This window comes from Ceratotherium simum, chromosome 18, assembly GCF_057802395.1.
Source record: "Ceratotherium simum simum isolate JZ-2026a chromosome 18, ASM5780239v1, whole genome shotgun sequence".
NCBI lineage: Eukaryota > Metazoa > Chordata > Mammalia > Perissodactyla > Rhinocerotidae > Ceratotherium > Ceratotherium simum.
Genome location: NC_141917.1, coordinates 11,988,566 through 12,005,965, shown reverse-complemented (window position 1 = coordinate 12,005,965; position 17,400 = coordinate 11,988,566). Strand labels below are relative to the sequence as shown.

The window sequence follows — 17,400 nt, the reverse complement described above, 5'->3', positions numbered from 1 at the left end:
ATAGATTTCCTTATAGATATAATATATATAGCTTGCATATGTGTCTATATGTGTATGAGTGCATGTATGTATATAATATACATACATATCCTACTGGTTCTGTTTCTCTGGTAGAACTCTGACTGATATACCTTTGAAATTGGTAAACTAGGCTAGGAACTAGTAAAATTCCTAGGAACTAGTAAACTGAAAGGCTAGGAAGCAGTAAACTTCTCCCCTCCTCCCTATGAAGAAACTCCCTTTGAAGAGCTCAACTTGTAAAAATTTGCCCCCTAAATCTGAGGTTTTATTTACTATACTACTTTAAATTTCTCCTTCCTTACTTCTGTAATTCCTCTATTAATTAGTATTTCCAAATGTTAATAAAGTGCATCACACACACAACAGCCTCATGTTGATGTTGTTAAGGGGATTTAAAGGATGGGGCAGTACTGAACGTGTGGCTGTCTCAATTAGAGTTCCTAACTGCAAGCAACAGAAATTGACTACAGCTGATTGAATGATAAAAAAAAAAGAATGTATTGAAAGCATATTGGGCTGCTCAGAATAGCTGAGAATGGACAGTGAGAGTGAGGCTTGGAAAATGGCCAGGAGGATCTACAACAGCAGCCAGGAGCTGGTCAGACTTTCTGCCACAAAACCACCCTGTTGAGGATATTGCCACCTCCCCGACTGACTGCTGGACACACTGGTTAGGAGGCCACCTCCGCCATACTGCCTCAGAAACTAATGCAGTGTGGTTGCTGCCACCCTCTGCCAGAATCTATTCTCTACTGTCCCCTGCTTTTGGGTTCCCAGCTCCTGGTTCAAGTCCAAGGTGGGTGCATTTGACTGGTCACACCTGGGTCACATGCTGATCCCCCAGTGGTAAGGGCGTCTGGGAGAGTACTGGGTACTTTTGGTTTCTATAGAGGGAGGGCTCTGCTTGGTGGGAAATTCTCCAAATATAGGAAGCGGATTTGGATGGGGGTCAGTAAAAGAGGACAAATGTCCACTACAGTGCCTTCTGGCACCACCCTTCTGTGGAAGCCTGCATGGCGGTAGCAGACTAGACACTGTAGAACCATCATGCTGGAGCAGCTGGCTGATACCAGTGGGGAAGCAGAGCTGAGTGAGATTGGGAGGAGCAGGTGGAGCAGCCAAGTGGCTGGAGGACACTTGAGGATGGTGCCCATGGGCCTTGAGGACCACGGAAGACCAGGGGGACAAAGGTCATCTGCATGGAGTGGCCTGGCCAGCACCAACAGATCCTTAAAGGAGCATCTCTGAATGATGTCTGTGGAGAGGAGCCATACCTGCAGCCCTTCTCATTTGCATCAGACAAAAGCATCCCAAGGATGGCTGGCTGCCAAGCATCTGCTCATCTTCCAGCAGGACTGACACCCACCTGTGCCTGGAGGCCTTGCTCAGCTCATGTTACCTACGTGGGGTAGATATCCCTGCTTCAGCATCCAAGGGCATTTGTAAGCCCTCTTATCCCCCACCTGCCAAACAGAGAATGAGATTCTGGACACCCAGGGAGATGGTGGCATCATGGAGTAGAAGACATGCCACCCACCCAGCATCGGTACTTGGGTGGATCTGAACAAAACTAACTAGACATCTTATTCAGGGATTATTTGACCCATGCCACCCCTCCTTTCCTCAGGCTGGGACAGTGGTGAAAGTTACTTCTAGTTTGTGACTGTCCAATTTATAACTCTTATATTTGTAAAATAAAATCAAGCCACAAAAAATCTAATGGTTGGCAGTTGCACTAGGAATGCTTTCAGTTGCAGGGAACAGAAAACGCAACCTACAAAGCTTTAAACAAATAGGGGTTTAATTTCCCATTATGACAAGTGGGTCTGGGAGTGGCAGCTGCTATTGTTGGTTCAGACTCAAAGATATTAAAGTGGTTACTTTTGTGATTCAAAGAGCTTTTCCCTCACGGTCATTGCAATGGACTGAATATTTGTGTTCCCTCCAAATTTCACATGTTGAAACCCTAATCCCAATGTGATGGTATTAAAAGGTGGGGCCTTTGGTAGGTAAGTAGGTCATGAGGGTGGAGCCCACTTAAACAGGATTGGTGCCCTTACAAGAAGAGGTCAGAGGGTTAGCTAGCTCTCTTTCTGCCACACGAGGATACAACAGTCGACAGTCTGTAACCCGAAGAGGGCTCTCACCAGAACCAGACCATGCTGGCACCCTGATCTCAGACTTTCAGCCTCCAGAACTGTGGGAAATAAATTTCTGTGGTTTATAAGCCGCCCAGTCTATGGTACTCTGTTATAGCAGCTCGAACTGACTAAGACAGTTGTAATATGGCAGATTGCAACAGCACCAGGCATCATGGTCACATTCCTGCTGGAAGGAAGTATGAAGGGGACAACTGAATCTGTCTCGTTTATGAGGAAAGCAAAAGCATTCCCAAGAACCCTAGTATGCTGCATTTATGGTTCATCAGCCGTGTCACATGACCATCTATAACTGCAAGGGAGCCTGGGAAATATTTACCATTTCCTGCATATAAAGGAGAGGCAGGCAAAGAAGAATGAAACTGAAATGGGAGTGAGTTAGCCAACCAACAGTGGCTTCTTCCATTGCCAAGTTTCATAATTTGAATTAATATTGATTTGTGAACTGATAATTCCTTCACTGTCTATTGATGCTTGCTAGCCCACAATTTACGACAGGCAACAAAAGTTTCCCCCCAAAATTAGGAAGAGAAACAGTTAATAAAATTCTATCCAGTAATCTATTTTTTTTGTAAAAATAGAAGTTACTATTATATGATTTCAGTGACAGACAAATACAAGCAATGTCATGAAATGCTACATTCCTCACAGAGCACTGTAAAGAATTGTGACTTTGAAAATCAGACCTGGAGAAGGAAATGTATTATTTTTAAGTCTTGAGGTATATTATAAAACATAGTACAAAAAAAAGACTTGGTTTCTAGTCCTGTCTCAGTCAATAAATATCTTTGTGGCCTCTGGCAAGTCAGTCTTTGTTTTCTTTTCCATAAAATGATAATCTTTTCTATTAAGTGAAATCATAAATTACATTGGTTGTTGTCAGATCTGAAAATTTATGATGTAATTAGTCTTGATGTCTTTGATTCCATGTGGGTGGACAATAAATAAATTGCTACGTGTTCATTCATTTGGTCTTTTTAAATTTAAGAGCTATTTTTTGAGCACCTACTGTGTGCTGGGTAACAGAGGCACCAAGGATGAATCTCTTGTTAAAAGACCAATTTAAGCGGGGTTTTTAGTTTGAGGTTTACTTTAAAATTTTTTGGGATAAGTAAGAAATTGAATTATTTACCTGAAGTACATTAGCCCAATTCCTTCAACGGTGGGATCATTTCTACCATGGTCTGAGCAGGCAGGATCTAAGGAATCTGCCGTCTCCTCCAGCTCGGGCATCTTCCTCGCCACTCTGTCTTCTTATCAAGGTTCCTATTACTGAGCTGACTCTATCTCCAGAAGGTCAAGTTTTAAGAGTACTGCTGTCCGACGGGTGGGAGAGCTGCCTGAGACAACTATCTCCTCAACTACTAACCGCTGGAATTAATCTAGAATATTAGTCCGGAAGCCGGAAGGAGGTCCTCTGAGGATGGTGCCCAGGGCAGGAACTCGTGGCCCAGGATAGCTGTGGAAGGTCTGGGACTCAGGCCAGACCCAAGGAAGTCTGCTGTAGCTCAGGGATCCTGAACAACCTACACCTTTCTGGGAGCAAAGAGGAATTTTTAGCAGGAAGAGATGACCAAAGACAAACCTGTCTAGTTCACAATTTTGCCTAAGATGGCACAGACCAGGGAACTATAGGACTGTATTGATTGTATTAGCCTTGGTTTTCTTTCTGAAATCAGCCAGATCTGTGTGTGCCATCACTCCTGGAGGTGTCCCTCCTTTCTCCCACCCTCTCACCTTCCCTACCTTCTGTCATCTCAACATAGTCTAGAGGTTAGGCACCAGGTGGAGCCAAATTGCCAGTGCTTACAAATCATTGTACCCTCCTGGTTATGTGGCTTGGGCAAGTGCTTCATCTCTCTCTGTGTCTCCTCTGTACACAGGGTCAATGTGATAATGGCCAAGCTTAGAGGGTGTTTTAAGATAAAATGAGTTAATGCACAATAATCACCTAGAAAAATGTTAGCTCTCATTTCTCCTTCTCAGACCTACCTACTACGGACACCCTTTTTCCTTTCCTTCCCTGGTCAAGCTGAGTTTTCACCTCTATTAAAAGACAACTCTTTTCTTGAGCGCCTGGGTCTAACCTCTTCTAAGCTGATTATTAGGCTGCACAATTAACTCTGACAATACGCTAATGAGACAGACAGGGTGATGACGCTGTGCAGTTCCTAAGAGAGCAGGGGCACATGGAACCCAGCCACCCTGAGTCCCAGGTCAGCATTCCCTTTAGGCTAACATGCAGGGCATCCCGTGGCAAAGGCACCGTTTGTAGGCAAAGTTACACAAATTGCCTACAAAGTCAGACAGTTAAAATGTCATTTCTTTCCACTTAATTTTGCAGTGAACCTAAAACTGCTCTAAAAAATAAAGTTTATTAATAAAAAAAAGATAGGACCAAAAAAAAAGTCATTTCTAATTTTCTTAGTTTCTGAAGAGTATTTAGAGTTTACTACCACTTAAGGATTTTTTATTTTACTAATACGAATGTGAACAATTGTTCAAGAGTTAATCCGGTACTTAGTAGCCCTTATGAGCAGATGCAATCCTCTCCTCTCCATGGAGATTTGGGGCCGGTCTTCCTAGAGTTTATAGTCAAGTAGACCTGAACTGTTTAATACCCACCAGCCACAGTGGTTATTGAGCATTTGAAATGTGGCTAGTCCAAACTGAAATTTGCTGTTGCTACACATAAGGTTTTGAGGACTAAGTACAATAAAAAGAATGTAAAATATCTCATGAATAATTTTTATATTGATAATATCACAAAATAATATTTTAGATATATGAGGTTAAATGAAACAATATTAAAATTAATTTCACCTGTTTCTTTTTACTTTTTAAAATGTGGCTCCTAGAAAATATAAACTTATACATGTAGCACACATTATATTTCTAATGGACAGTGCTAGTCCCAATGAGAAGAGAGTTGCAGATGTGAAATATTTATATTCCTCTTTGCAAAAGTCTGGTAAGGCAGAGTTCCTAGGAACTTCACACATGCCGATGCAGATATTGTTCTGACAGGTAGACATTATTTAGGAAACTATTTTTGTCACTTCCAAGTTAAAACTCTAAAAATTTCCATTGAGTTCTCAGCTGAAAAGTTAGCTGTGGATGTATTTGACAAGGACGCAATGAGAGGAACTGAAGTATGAGTCAAGGCTGCGGAAAGATGTGTGAATTAAAGTTGAAACATTCTATATTCCATTTTGAAATTTTTTTTTGTTTGGAAGATTGGCCCTGAGCTAACACCTGCCAATTCTCTTTTTTTGCTGAGGAAGACTGGCCCTGGGCTAACATCCGTGCCCACCTTCCTCCACTTTATACAGGACGCCGCCACAGCATGGTCTGACAAGCCGTGGTGGGTGTGCGCCCAGGATCCCAACCTGCAAACCCCGGGCCAGGGCAGCGGAGTGCGCACTTAACTGCCTGTGCCACCAGGCCGGCCCCCCATTTTGAATTTTTTTCTCTTGAAGCTGGAAACAGATAAAATTCCACATTCAAACAAAATAAGTGGACTTGGCTGATGCTAGAAGTGACAGTCAGCTGAGACCTAACAGAAAGGTGATGGAATACAGTCAGGAAATGGCACCCAGGGCTCGGTGGCCAAGGCTCTGGATTTCCGCTCTCGGGGAGGCGGCTCCGAGCGCGCTGCGGCCTAAGCGGCCGGGGCGCGCGGGCAGCAGGAGGGACCCGGTCCAGGCGGGGCATTGCTGGTCGCCACGGCAACCGCGTGAGCAGCAAACAGCGGGGAGAGCCGGCCGACAGGCGGCCCGAGCGGACGCCGGGGAGCAGCGCGGGCAGGGGACGGAGGCGACGGCGGGGCCCAGCACCGGACGACCGGCCAGCCCGCTGCGTGTCCCCGCGGAGCGCCGCGGCGCAGCGCCATGGACAAGCCGGTACTGTGCGCGCTCGGGCCGCGCGGCGCCCACGTCCCGCCCGCCCCGCCGCGGCGCGTGCGCAGCCGCCGAGCTGCCCGGAGCTCCCGGCTCCACCGGGTCCACGCAGGGGCCGCGAGGGGCGGGCTTCTGCTCTGGGCTTCAACTGCAGAGCGTGCGGCTTGAAAGCGTTCTCTCGAGCTTGTCCGGCTAGAGCTGCTGGGTTTTGAGATTTGCAGGTTTTTCTCAGGGGGTGGTGGGCAATCACGTGCACCAGGGCCCCCATAAAATATAAAAGCAATAGATTCCGGGACTACCGCTCTGCTTTATTTTCGACTTGCTATTTTCTCTCTTCCTCTTGCTGCCGAAAGGCCACTGGTGGTCAACCGCATGGACCCAAGCAACCCATTGTCCCATAGCGAGCATCAAAAATATCCAGGTGTGGCGGAGGCTGCTTTTGTGTCGAGTTGTTGGCTGTTACTATTATTAGCTCTTGGGTTTGGACGAAAGCAAATGTTTAGTTCCCTTGGAGAGAGGGAGAGGGATGGTGTGCAGAGAAAGCCCCACTAGGTGGTTTTCGTCCTGTTCTTTACACCTGCTTCGGTGCACAGCACGTGAGAAACGTGGAAGCGTACTCTGTGCATCTAAATCAGCTTTCACTTCCTTTGGTCTCTGTCTCTGTCTTTTAAATGAATACTGTGGAATGAAGGAAAATCCAGATACTTGTTTTTGCATTTACCTTCAAGGGAGATTGTATTTATATATTTTTTTCACTTAGCTACACTGTCTATAGCTATATCACTGTGGGAATCTATTATTTTAAGAATAAGGTATGCACCCTGTCATGATTTAATAGATGTAAATTTATACTTATTTAATTAAGAGCCATGTGGATAGTTTATGTGAATAATACTTCAACGTTTTCCTCCTCTCTGTAGATGTTTAGTTTGCTCAGAATTTGCTGTCTTATTCTTGTGAGCATCTTGTTATGGTAGACATATTAATGTTCTTATTTTCATATAATTTAGATATCATGAGTACTTGGAATTTCCAATTTATCTATTTTGTGTTTCATTAAGACAAATACTCATTAATTCTTTTTAGTGACTCCTCTCCCCATTTTCTGTCAAAGAAAATAGTGACCCCGAAATGACAGATGGCGTTGCCACTTCCAATGCCAGTAAACCAATGGCTTTTTTGTGTCTTAATTATAAATCCATATATTATATAATCTTACCTAAGTTTATTCAGTTTTACCCTTTAAGGATATAAAACATGGCTATTAGCCTTATACCATGTTCTTATGTTTTATTAATTATGCTTGCTTTAAGATTGAGGTGCTCTGCTCTTTTCTTCTACTTTTCCCGTGGTCTGTTCAAGTTGAAGTTAAATAATTTAAAAATTATCAAATGTTTCTTGTTTAACCTCAGTAGTAATCTAGGAAATTAAATTGATATCTCTTTTTACCTACTAAACTTGCAAAGACCAAAAAGAAAGTTATTGGAGAATGTTTCATAACCTGGAAAAGTGTTCACAATTAATAGGTGAAAACAGTAGGTCACTACAGCAATATCGTTCCAATTTTATACAAATAAAAAAGGTATGTAATTGATACCGGCTCAACACAAGGTTGACATGAGAGAAGCCATATTGTAGAAAAGAAACCCTATTGTAACGTTGAATGACCTCTGACAAACTAACCCAGCTGGATATGCACCATCTGGGAGATCTAACTGCTCTGTAGATTTTATGACCTCTGCTTGGGCATGTGTCTCCCAGCTGCGATAAGATGATAACTTTGCTTTTTTGAGTTCCTTAAGAATGTGATGACTCCTGAACAGGGAGTCTGCTGATAGCCGTCATCAGTGAAAACTGAAGATCTGGTGTGGCACTCCCAGTCTGTAACACCAGAAGGTCAAGGTTCCTAACCCCCTCCCCAATAACCCACTGGCCTATATAACTGCTGTAAGATTTTGTGCCCCCTTGAGATGGTTCTTTGAGACTTCCCCCTTGCTAGCAAGCTGTAATAAACTGCCCTTTCTTTTCCACCATCTTGCCCCTTGACAATTGGCTTTTGTCTCGCGGTGAGCAGATCGTGCCCTTTGTGCAGTAATATAAATATGTATAGAAAACTATATATATTCAAAGGACATACACCAAAATATTGATACTAACTATCTCTGACTAATGGCATTAAAGAGGATTTAAACTTTCTTTTTTTGGCTGTTATTTAAAAATTTTCCATGATGAATATACATATGATAAATATATATTTATAAATTATGATATTTAAGTATATAAATTATACATTTAAATAAAATACAAATATATTATTATAAATTATAAATATATATATTTTATAGTTAAAAAAATATAGAGAATAATGCCCCCTAAATGTTTACACAACTTTTTTTCTCCTAAGACAAACTTAAGCATCCTTTGGTAAATATTTTCTGTTTTCCGTGCACATGGGCCACATCCTCGTAAACACTATTTTGCAACTTGTGCTTTCTCCCGCAGCTAAGTGAGCAGCCCCTATTTTACATAAATTGGAAACAGAAGGTGGTAAATGAGCATGCCCAGATCAATGTGAAGAGCAGTATGGCTTAGTACTGTTTCCTACACCGCATCATTTTCCTAAACCTCATCAGTGGCAGCCTGTTGTCCCTAATCCGAGGGTGATGTGGAAAGGATTTTAGCAGCCGTAGTAATTTATCATCAATGCTGCAAACATGGATTTTGGTGGTTACATTATTTAGGAAAAATAGTAACAAATAGACTGAAGTATATAAATTGTTACATCTGGGAAATGTGAAGTCTGCAGAACTTTAAATTCCCCTCAGGAAGGTAGGGGGTCCTGTTTTTCTCCCAGGTCCAGGTAAAGGGCATGTCTGAGGCTAGTATCAGCATTCGAAAAAGGCTGCTAATGAGTGTGGATGAAGGCTGCTATGAGTGTGGATATTTCGAGGAATTGGCTCCGGCTGTGTAAGAAATGTTAGGAGGAAGTTTACCTGTTACATTTTATCCTTTAGTCATGCTAAGTTCTTTCCTGGCAGTGAGCGCAGTGGCTGTTTATTTATACCTCTCTCCTGTTTGCGTTTGGCTTTACTTTTTGTAGCCTTGCTTTTAGCAGACAAAAAAAAAAAAAAAAAAAAGGGTGGAACAGCTGCTCAGTTATTACTGTGTTTATGAATAAGAACCAATAGATTCAACTCAAGAGTAAATTGCCTACCAGGGATATGTCAGTTTCCCAGACTGTTGAGTTACACTCAGGGGTGGAGCAGCATTCAAGACAGTGTGTGGGTCAGTTTGTCCCCTCCACTCACGGACTGGCCCACCCCATTGCCAGGTCCCACATGTGGTTTGATGGTTGTGAATCTGCTGAACGAATGGTTTCTTGTAGTATTTACTCCAATTTAGAGAATATGCTTACAGAGTCTAGGGAAAGAGAAATGGTATAAGAAGATACTTGAGCAGTTCAGTTCAATTCAAGTCTCTGCCATCAGGGAGTTCAAACTTTAGCTGGAAGAGACAGAAAATTTCAATGAGTAAAACTTTTTAAAGACTGTATGATGGCTAATTTTATGTGTCAACTTTACTGGGCTAGGGGATGCCCAGATAGCTGGTAAAACATTATTTCTGGATGTGTCTGTGAGGGTGTTTCCAGAAGAGACTAGTGTTTGAATCAGACTATGTAAAGACGATCGCAGGAGGGCATTGTAGGGGAAGAGGGAGAATCCCCCTCTGCCCTTTCCCTTAAGGTTCTTATGGCTGGCCAAATAATTAACAAGACAGGTTAGCAGGAGAAAATAATACCAAGTTTAATAACATGTATACATGGGAGAAAGCAGGGACACTGTGTTTCTCAACACAATAGCAGAAATTCTCGTCTTAAATACCATCTTCAGGGGCTGGCCCCGTGGCTTAGCGGTTAAGTGCGCGCTCTCCGATGCTGGCGGCCCGGGTTCGGATCCCGGGCGCGCACCGACGCACCACTTCTCCGGCCATGCTGAGGCCACGTCCCACATACAGCAACTAGAAGGATGTGCAGCTATGACATACAACTATCTACTGGGGCTTTGGGGGGAAAAAATAAATAAATCTTTAAAAAAAAAAAAAAATACCATCTTCAGCTAAAGACAAAGGAGGATATTGGGGGTGGGGGGAGTCAGTTACAGGAGATCACCACTAAAGCACAGTAAACAAGAGTAAGGTTATTATGCAGATTTAAGGCCTCACTTTCCACATCGATAAGTTTCTAGAAATGAGGTCATCCCCCCTCTTCCCAATACAGACAGGTAGATACCTTTACAAATGGAGATTTCCCTTATGAATGTAAATGTTTGTCTGGCAACTCCTCGCAGGGCCATCCAGAGAATGTGGCCAGAGACACAACTTCCGATAAGATGGGCTTGTTGGTGCCTTTTCTATTGTAACATGTATTTTACATTATATTACAGCCATCAGACAGAAGATCTGTTCCAGGAAGGAGTTACTATGTCAAATTCTTTAGGCAGTTAGTGCGGGAGGTCAAATGTCCGTCAGAGAAAACAATCAAGGTAAAGAGATGGATTTCAGGGTGGCCAAGTCTTGATCTCCCACAGCATTATCTGAAGGTCCAAGAACCAGGAGCGCTGATACCTGAGGGCAGGAGAAGATGGATGTCCCAGCTCGAGCAGAGAGCAAATTCCCCTTTCCTCTGCCTTTTAGTTCTATTTAGGCCCTCAGTGGTTTGGAATGTCCACCCATCTTGGTTTGTCAGAGGGTCAAGGGAATAGAAAATGACTCCTCATTAGTAGACTTCAGCTCAAATTGCTGCTATTCAGGGTTAAAGACCCACTGGGCCGTGCTGACCCCACATTGCTTGGATTTCAGAACAAATCTGTGGTTTGGCACTCATGATTTTTGCCTTCTCTGCTTTAGGCATCAAAAGCGTTTCACTAGCTTTCCCACCACTCATGGCAGAAAGGTGGCTGTTACCTTTCAGATAAAGAACAGCTGGGCCAGGACTCTTGGCCTAGATCTGATGCCCCTATAGTACAGTAAAAGATATTATACAGACACTAAGCTGTAATGTTAGAAGCATTTCCTTTCATATAAAGGAGGAATCTCTAGAACGTTGGAGACTGTGCTGGTTATCATTGCTGCACATCAGATCACCCCCAAACTTAGTGGCTTAAAATAGCAAGAATTGTATTATTGCTTCCAATTTCTGCAGGTCAGGAAGCCAGGAGCAGGCTCAACTGGCTGGTTCTGGCTTGAGGGTGTAGGGGAGGAAGAAAAATTCCTCTACCCTTCTAGGTTCTTCTGGCTGGTCTAAGAATTAAAGTGACATGAGAGAATAATAGGAGAAAATCAAACAAATTGAATAACATGTATATATGGGAGAAACCTAGGAAAACTGAGTAACTTGCCAAAATGGCCAAAGCCACCACCTTAAATACCATCTTCAGCTAAAGACAAAAGAGGATGTTGGGAGTGGTGGTTTGGAACTTCAAAGAGGAGGAAGGCAATTCACATGGAGATGGAAAAGCAAATGTTTGGTAAACAAATGTTTGCCGTGACTTACAGAGACAATGAGACATGGAGAGGACTTTGATCCAATGGGCCTTGCTAGGCTCCTCCCTGTCTACCACACCCAGTTCATATTATAGTTATCTGTGGTGATAGCTTCTTCCTGGAACAGGCCTTCTATCTTAAGTTATTTTAGGCAGTTAGGGGGAGGATCAAAGTTTCTTCATGAGTCTTTTGTTCTTAAAAATAATCAAGCCAAAGAGATACATTTTGGGGTAGCAAACTGTACTCCCCTACATTCCTGCCTTTGAAACATCAAGGTTTCATAGTCCAGAAGCTGACTTGGTAGATTGTTCCATCTCATTGAACCAGTCTCTGAGGCCTATCAATAGGTCAGTCTAGTTAAGTTCATTTTAGGAGGCAGCCATGCAGGTGAGCTCCCCGAGTTAGGCCTATATTGTGTAAGCAAGCAATCAGGTATTTAATAAGAGGTATTTCTATGGAAACGAAAAGAAAAACAAAGTTAATGGTTGGAGCAAATTATAAACCAGTTTCTGAGACCAGGCCACAGCCAGTCAAGATTTCTAGATGTCAGGGTCGAAGCATCTTTTGCAGTTTGAAATGTCTCTGATGATATCGTTGAGTGTTCAGGTATCTTTCTAAGTGGCTTACACAGCAATGGGCATGAAGATTGCCTAAGTATGGGCTATCATGGTGATCTTTTTTAAGTTTATACGGAGTTGCCCAGCCTCAGTTTGCAGTTCTCAATGATTCCAGATCAAAAGGATGGAAAAAATCGAAAATGTTTAGTTTGGAGATTTGTAGCCAGACGTTTGAGGAAACTGGAAGAGTTTAGGATCCAGTCCAGTTTATGAGTAGGAAACAAAAACCTCAAAGACAATTAGCAGAACTAGAACCTAATATCCACACAGGTGTGCTACTGAAACACAATTTTTCTCTATATATCACCCTCACTTCTACCAAAGATAGCCAAATTAAGAGTAATTTGTTTGCAAAGTAGGTTTTCATAAACTTGGCCTATTTATTTACATAAGTACAAGAGTACTGATTGATCATACAGGGTCTTTTAAATCTGCTTTGCTGGAACTTATCATAAGGAATCTCAGATTGAATTTTTAAAGGCCTTTTGAGGCCAAGAAAGCCAAGCCAAGGACTTGTCATCACACTCTGCCTATAATGCCTATAGATTTGAGTGAATCAAGGTTCCCAAAATATCTTGAGGTTTTTGCACCTGCCAGGAAGTGACCTTCTTTACTCACCTGGTAAGTTTACTTGGAACACTGTAAGCAAGATACCAGGCTGATATTTCCAAGGGGCTTTATTTGTTCCGTAAAGTCAACCTTTGTTCCTTAAAGCTGTCTGGTCATGTCTGAGTCTATGCATGTCTCTCTCAAATATGACATTTTAGTCAAAGTCTTGGTAGTATAATCACTGTTTGCAATTGTGTCCTGTTACAAGGAGAACAGATTATTTTATTTTATTGAGGTCATATTGGCTTATAATATTGTGCAAATTTCAGGTGTACATTATTATATTTCAGTTTATCTATAGACTGCATTGTATTCACCACCAATAGTCTAGTTTTTATCTGTCCCCATACATATGTGTCCCTTTACCATTTTTGCCCTCCCCCTGCCACTTTCTCCTCTGGTAACCACTAATCTGTTCTCCTTATCTATGGGTATTTTTGTTTATCTTCCACATATGAGTGAAATCATGCAATCTTTGTCTTTCTTTGTCTGACTTATTTCGCTTAGCATAATACCATCAAGCTCCATCCATGTTGTCGCAAATGGCACAATTTTGTCTTTTTTTATGGATGAGTAGTATTCCATTGTGCGTGTGTGTGTGTGTGCGTGTGTGTGTGTGTGTGTGTATACACATCTTCTTTATCTATTCATCCACTGATTGGCACTTGGGTTGCTTCTGCATCTTGGCTATTGTGAATAATGCTTCAATGAACGTGGGGTGCATAAATCTTTTTGAATTATTAATTTCATGTTCTTTGGATAAATACCCAGTAGCGGAATAGCTGGATCATATGGTATTTCTATTTTTAACTTTTTGAGAAATCTCCATGCTGTTTTCCGTAGTAGCTGCAGTGATTTGCATTCCCACCAGCAGTGTATGAGGGTTCCCTTTAAGGAGAACAGATTCTTATTGAACTTATGTAAATGACTATATTGCCATGAAAATAGGAATACATACTTAGTAAGAGTTTCCAAATTCTGGAGGGATCAGGTAGAGAGAAAAAGATAAATGTTTCAATTCTACTACAAAGGTATAATTTACCAAGTTTCTATAAGTCATAGTTAGCTTAAGAGAAAACAGGAAAAGGTTTCCTTAAATCTGGAAGACCACAACATTAAAAAAAAGCAGTATTTCAAATAAAAAGTCATAAAAATTATAATCATCTTCATCAGTTCATTCAGTCCCATGTAATCAATTCTTGATCTTGATCTTTTGTTAGCAGTTTTATGAAGCCATCAGTTTGTCTGTTAGAGTTCTAGAATTTCTTACCTAGTTCTGTTTTCTGATCTGAAGGTTTATTAGAAACCTGTATTCTAGAGTGTCAGAGTCCTTTCCATGAATCTCACTGAAGATGAAACATATTTGCAAAATCATCAGAGTAAAACAATGACTGTCTGTAAATGACAAAAGATTTAAAATGATGTGGTTAAAGATCTGATTACATGCAATTGACAAGGAAATTTGGTTATTTTTGTAACACACATTTTAAGATAATAACTTGAATTATACTAGGGCGTGTCAGATTTTTAGGAATTTTATGTAGATTTTTTTAGAACACGTATATTAATAACATTTGCCCATGCAATATAACCTAAGATGGTTTATTGTCATTTATTTGACAGTGCTTCCCATGCAATTTAACATACCAAATAAGCCTAATTAGTTTAACATCTCCCTCTTTATAGGAAGAGAGAACAAATTCTTGGAGAAGTCCCAGGGACTCACTGAAAATTCTCAAAGTTACTTTCAGGTCAACAGAAAGACTTTATTTAGGATTTGAATTTTGGGAAGTTTGTCAAAAAATATCAAAAGATTTAAAAACTCTTGGTCAAATAGGATCATAGGTCACTGTGAAACAATGCTTACTTATTCATTTAACCAAAGTGACAACAGAAGATGTTAAAGGCAAAACACAGAAAGTTAAACAGTTAAAAAACCTTGGCTCTTTTAATAGAGAAGCCTCAGCTTTCTGAACATAGGAAATTATTTTCACAAAACATGAGAATCCTTGCCTTTTAGATAGACTGACTCAAAGGTAAGGAAAAACCTTTCATAATCTCATTATCAAGAGCAGACTAAAAGTCCAAGAAAACTGTACATTTAAGAGAGAGAAAACCAAATTCTAATTTTGCTCTAGCTTTCTTTTGATATTAAAACTCATTTATTTGACTAAATTCATTCCAATCTTAGCCAACTTGACTATGCACAAAACTCTTTTCTCAGGGTTCCTCTTCCACAAACCTACTATAACTTTCTTTTTTACATTCAGAATTTGTCCCTTGCCTTCCCTCGTTCTTAGCCTCTCCTTAGAACAAAAATTATTTTCCTCTTTCCTATAACCAGTTTTACTTTAGGACAAATTTACTTTCTTAACAAAATAAACAAAAATATATCCATTCCTTGTATCTTTTACTGAAAACAGGCACTAGTTCTAACTTAACTTAATCAGCTCTAATTTAACTTAATTTAGCAAAACTCTAAGGTTTCAAGTTACCAAAAAGATTTTTGAAGCTATTTTAAGGACACATGCCATAAAATAGAATTATTTTTATATTTAACAATATAATTGTTGTTAAATAAAAATTATCTATAAACTCTTATCTCACTTACATCTATCTAAATCATTTGCTCCCAACAATTTTGTTTAGGTTACCCACAAAAACTTCATGAGACATTAGACAAAATTAGCTATCATTCTAAGTTATTATTTTTGCTGACAAATTTTGTAACAGAGATAACAGAAGCTTATTTGAGTAAAAAACCCAGGTAAAATAAAGGCTGCACGTCTGCATCATATCTGATGCTGATAACTCTGGGACATGCCTATTTCAATCAAACCAACAAACTTAAATAAGCTTTTATTTACCAAAGATTATTTTATATCATTTAACTTGAAAAACATTTGAGCTAGTTTCTATTACATTTAGAAATAATTTATATAAGTGTTTACCTTAAGCCAATTAAATAGAGCTCTTAATTTTGGCCATACCATCCAGAGACAAAAAAATATCTCACATTTACAACATACATATGTATGTATATATATATAGGTATACATGAACACACAGACAGACATAGACCGTATAGCTTCTGTTCAATTTTTGCTATGAATTAGGTACAATACAAAACTTTTATAAAGTTTATAAAAGAATTTCATAGGAATCATTTATAAAACTTCAAAAAAATCATTTATAAAATTTATAAAATAATTGGATCCAAATTTTGTTTTAGCAGTTGGAAAGAGTTAAGTTCACCTGTTAAATCTTTTTACTAATATTTGTGGAGAGAACTTTTAAGATTTTTAAAAAAAAATTTGCCAAATTTCCAAACATTTCCTCTCTCTCTCTTTTTTTTTTAGGTTGCATCAATTGAGCTAACTGGGATCAGTCTCAGGCAGTTGTGGGCTATGTTTACATTTCTGATTTTGTAGAGATTTGCAAGACAAAGATAGTTGCTTTTAATTTCTCAAATGCTTGGGTTGTAGCCTGAATGATATCAAAAGGCTGATCTGTTCATCCAATTACATTTTCTTTAATTTGTTTCTTTATATCAGGGAGTTTTTTACTAAGAGGTAAATCAAAAGATTTTTTAAGTTCTAAAACTTCAGGACAATGTACCACAACTTTAAAAAGTCTACACATGGGCCGGCCCTGTGACTTAGTGGTTAAGTGCGCGTGTTCCGCTGCTGGCGGCCTGGGTTCGGATCCCGGGCGCGCACCGACGCACCGCTTCTCTGGCCATGCTGAGGTTGCGTCCCACGTACAGCAACTAGAAGGATGTGCAGCTATGACATACAACTATCTACTGGGGCTTTGGGGGGGAAAAAAATAAAAAGTCTGCACAAAGCGTTTAACAAAGACTCTCTTCATGAGTGCACAATTCAATCCTAGACCAATTCACCTTGCAGGTGGGCTTCCATTATCTTTCCTATTAGCAGTGGCATATCAGTCTCCAGTTTCTCTCTCACACTGTATGGGCTCAGGCAACCTTATTGACTCCTGTTAGCATGTTTAATTAACATTGCCTAAAGGGTGAATTTATATGCCCTCTGTTGTACAATATCAGGCAGGGGAAACATTCCCCAGTGAAACACAATGTCCATCCGCATAACACAACCCATATATCCAATCAGGCAGAAGAGATGCAATCACTTCACATAAAGGCTGTTTAAATACACCAGTTCTCCTACAGAATTTCATCTTAGTTCCATCCACTCTTATTCTTCTAATCATAGCTTTTATTAGGACTCCATCAACAAGTCTTGATCTTATAATATTGGGTAGAGGAGGCATTCCTGGACAGACATAGCATCTATTCCCATACAACACTCAGGCAAAGTTGACGTGACTTCTTCATGTAATACTAGCTCAAACATTCCAATTTTTTAATCCTATAAACTCTTACACTTTTACATTTTCTCAATCTAATTGTAGCCCGAGTCCCATCAATAGGTTTTGGTACCATAGCTGATGGGGTCCCTGCATCAAGGAGTCTTGGAAATTTCTCCTCTCCATCTACCGATCATTTTACCCATTCCTGTGTAAAATGCTTTG

General features: G+C 40.4%; 1 protein-coding gene across 1 annotated transcript in view; it reads left to right on the top strand.

Annotated features, from left to right (window-relative positions):
- Window positions 1–5,964: 5,964 nt before the first annotated feature.
- Window positions 5,965–17,400, top strand: part of DNAH5 (dynein axonemal heavy chain 5) — a 271,398-nt gene continuing 259,962 nt past the window's right edge. Inside the window, exon 1 of the mRNA XM_087443140.1 lies at window positions 5,965–6,082. Within this exon, the coding sequence (XP_087299266.1) occupies window positions 6,071–6,082 (12 nt within the window). The 5' untranslated portion in view covers window positions 5,965–6,070. The remainder of the gene's footprint in view (window positions 6,083–17,400) is intronic.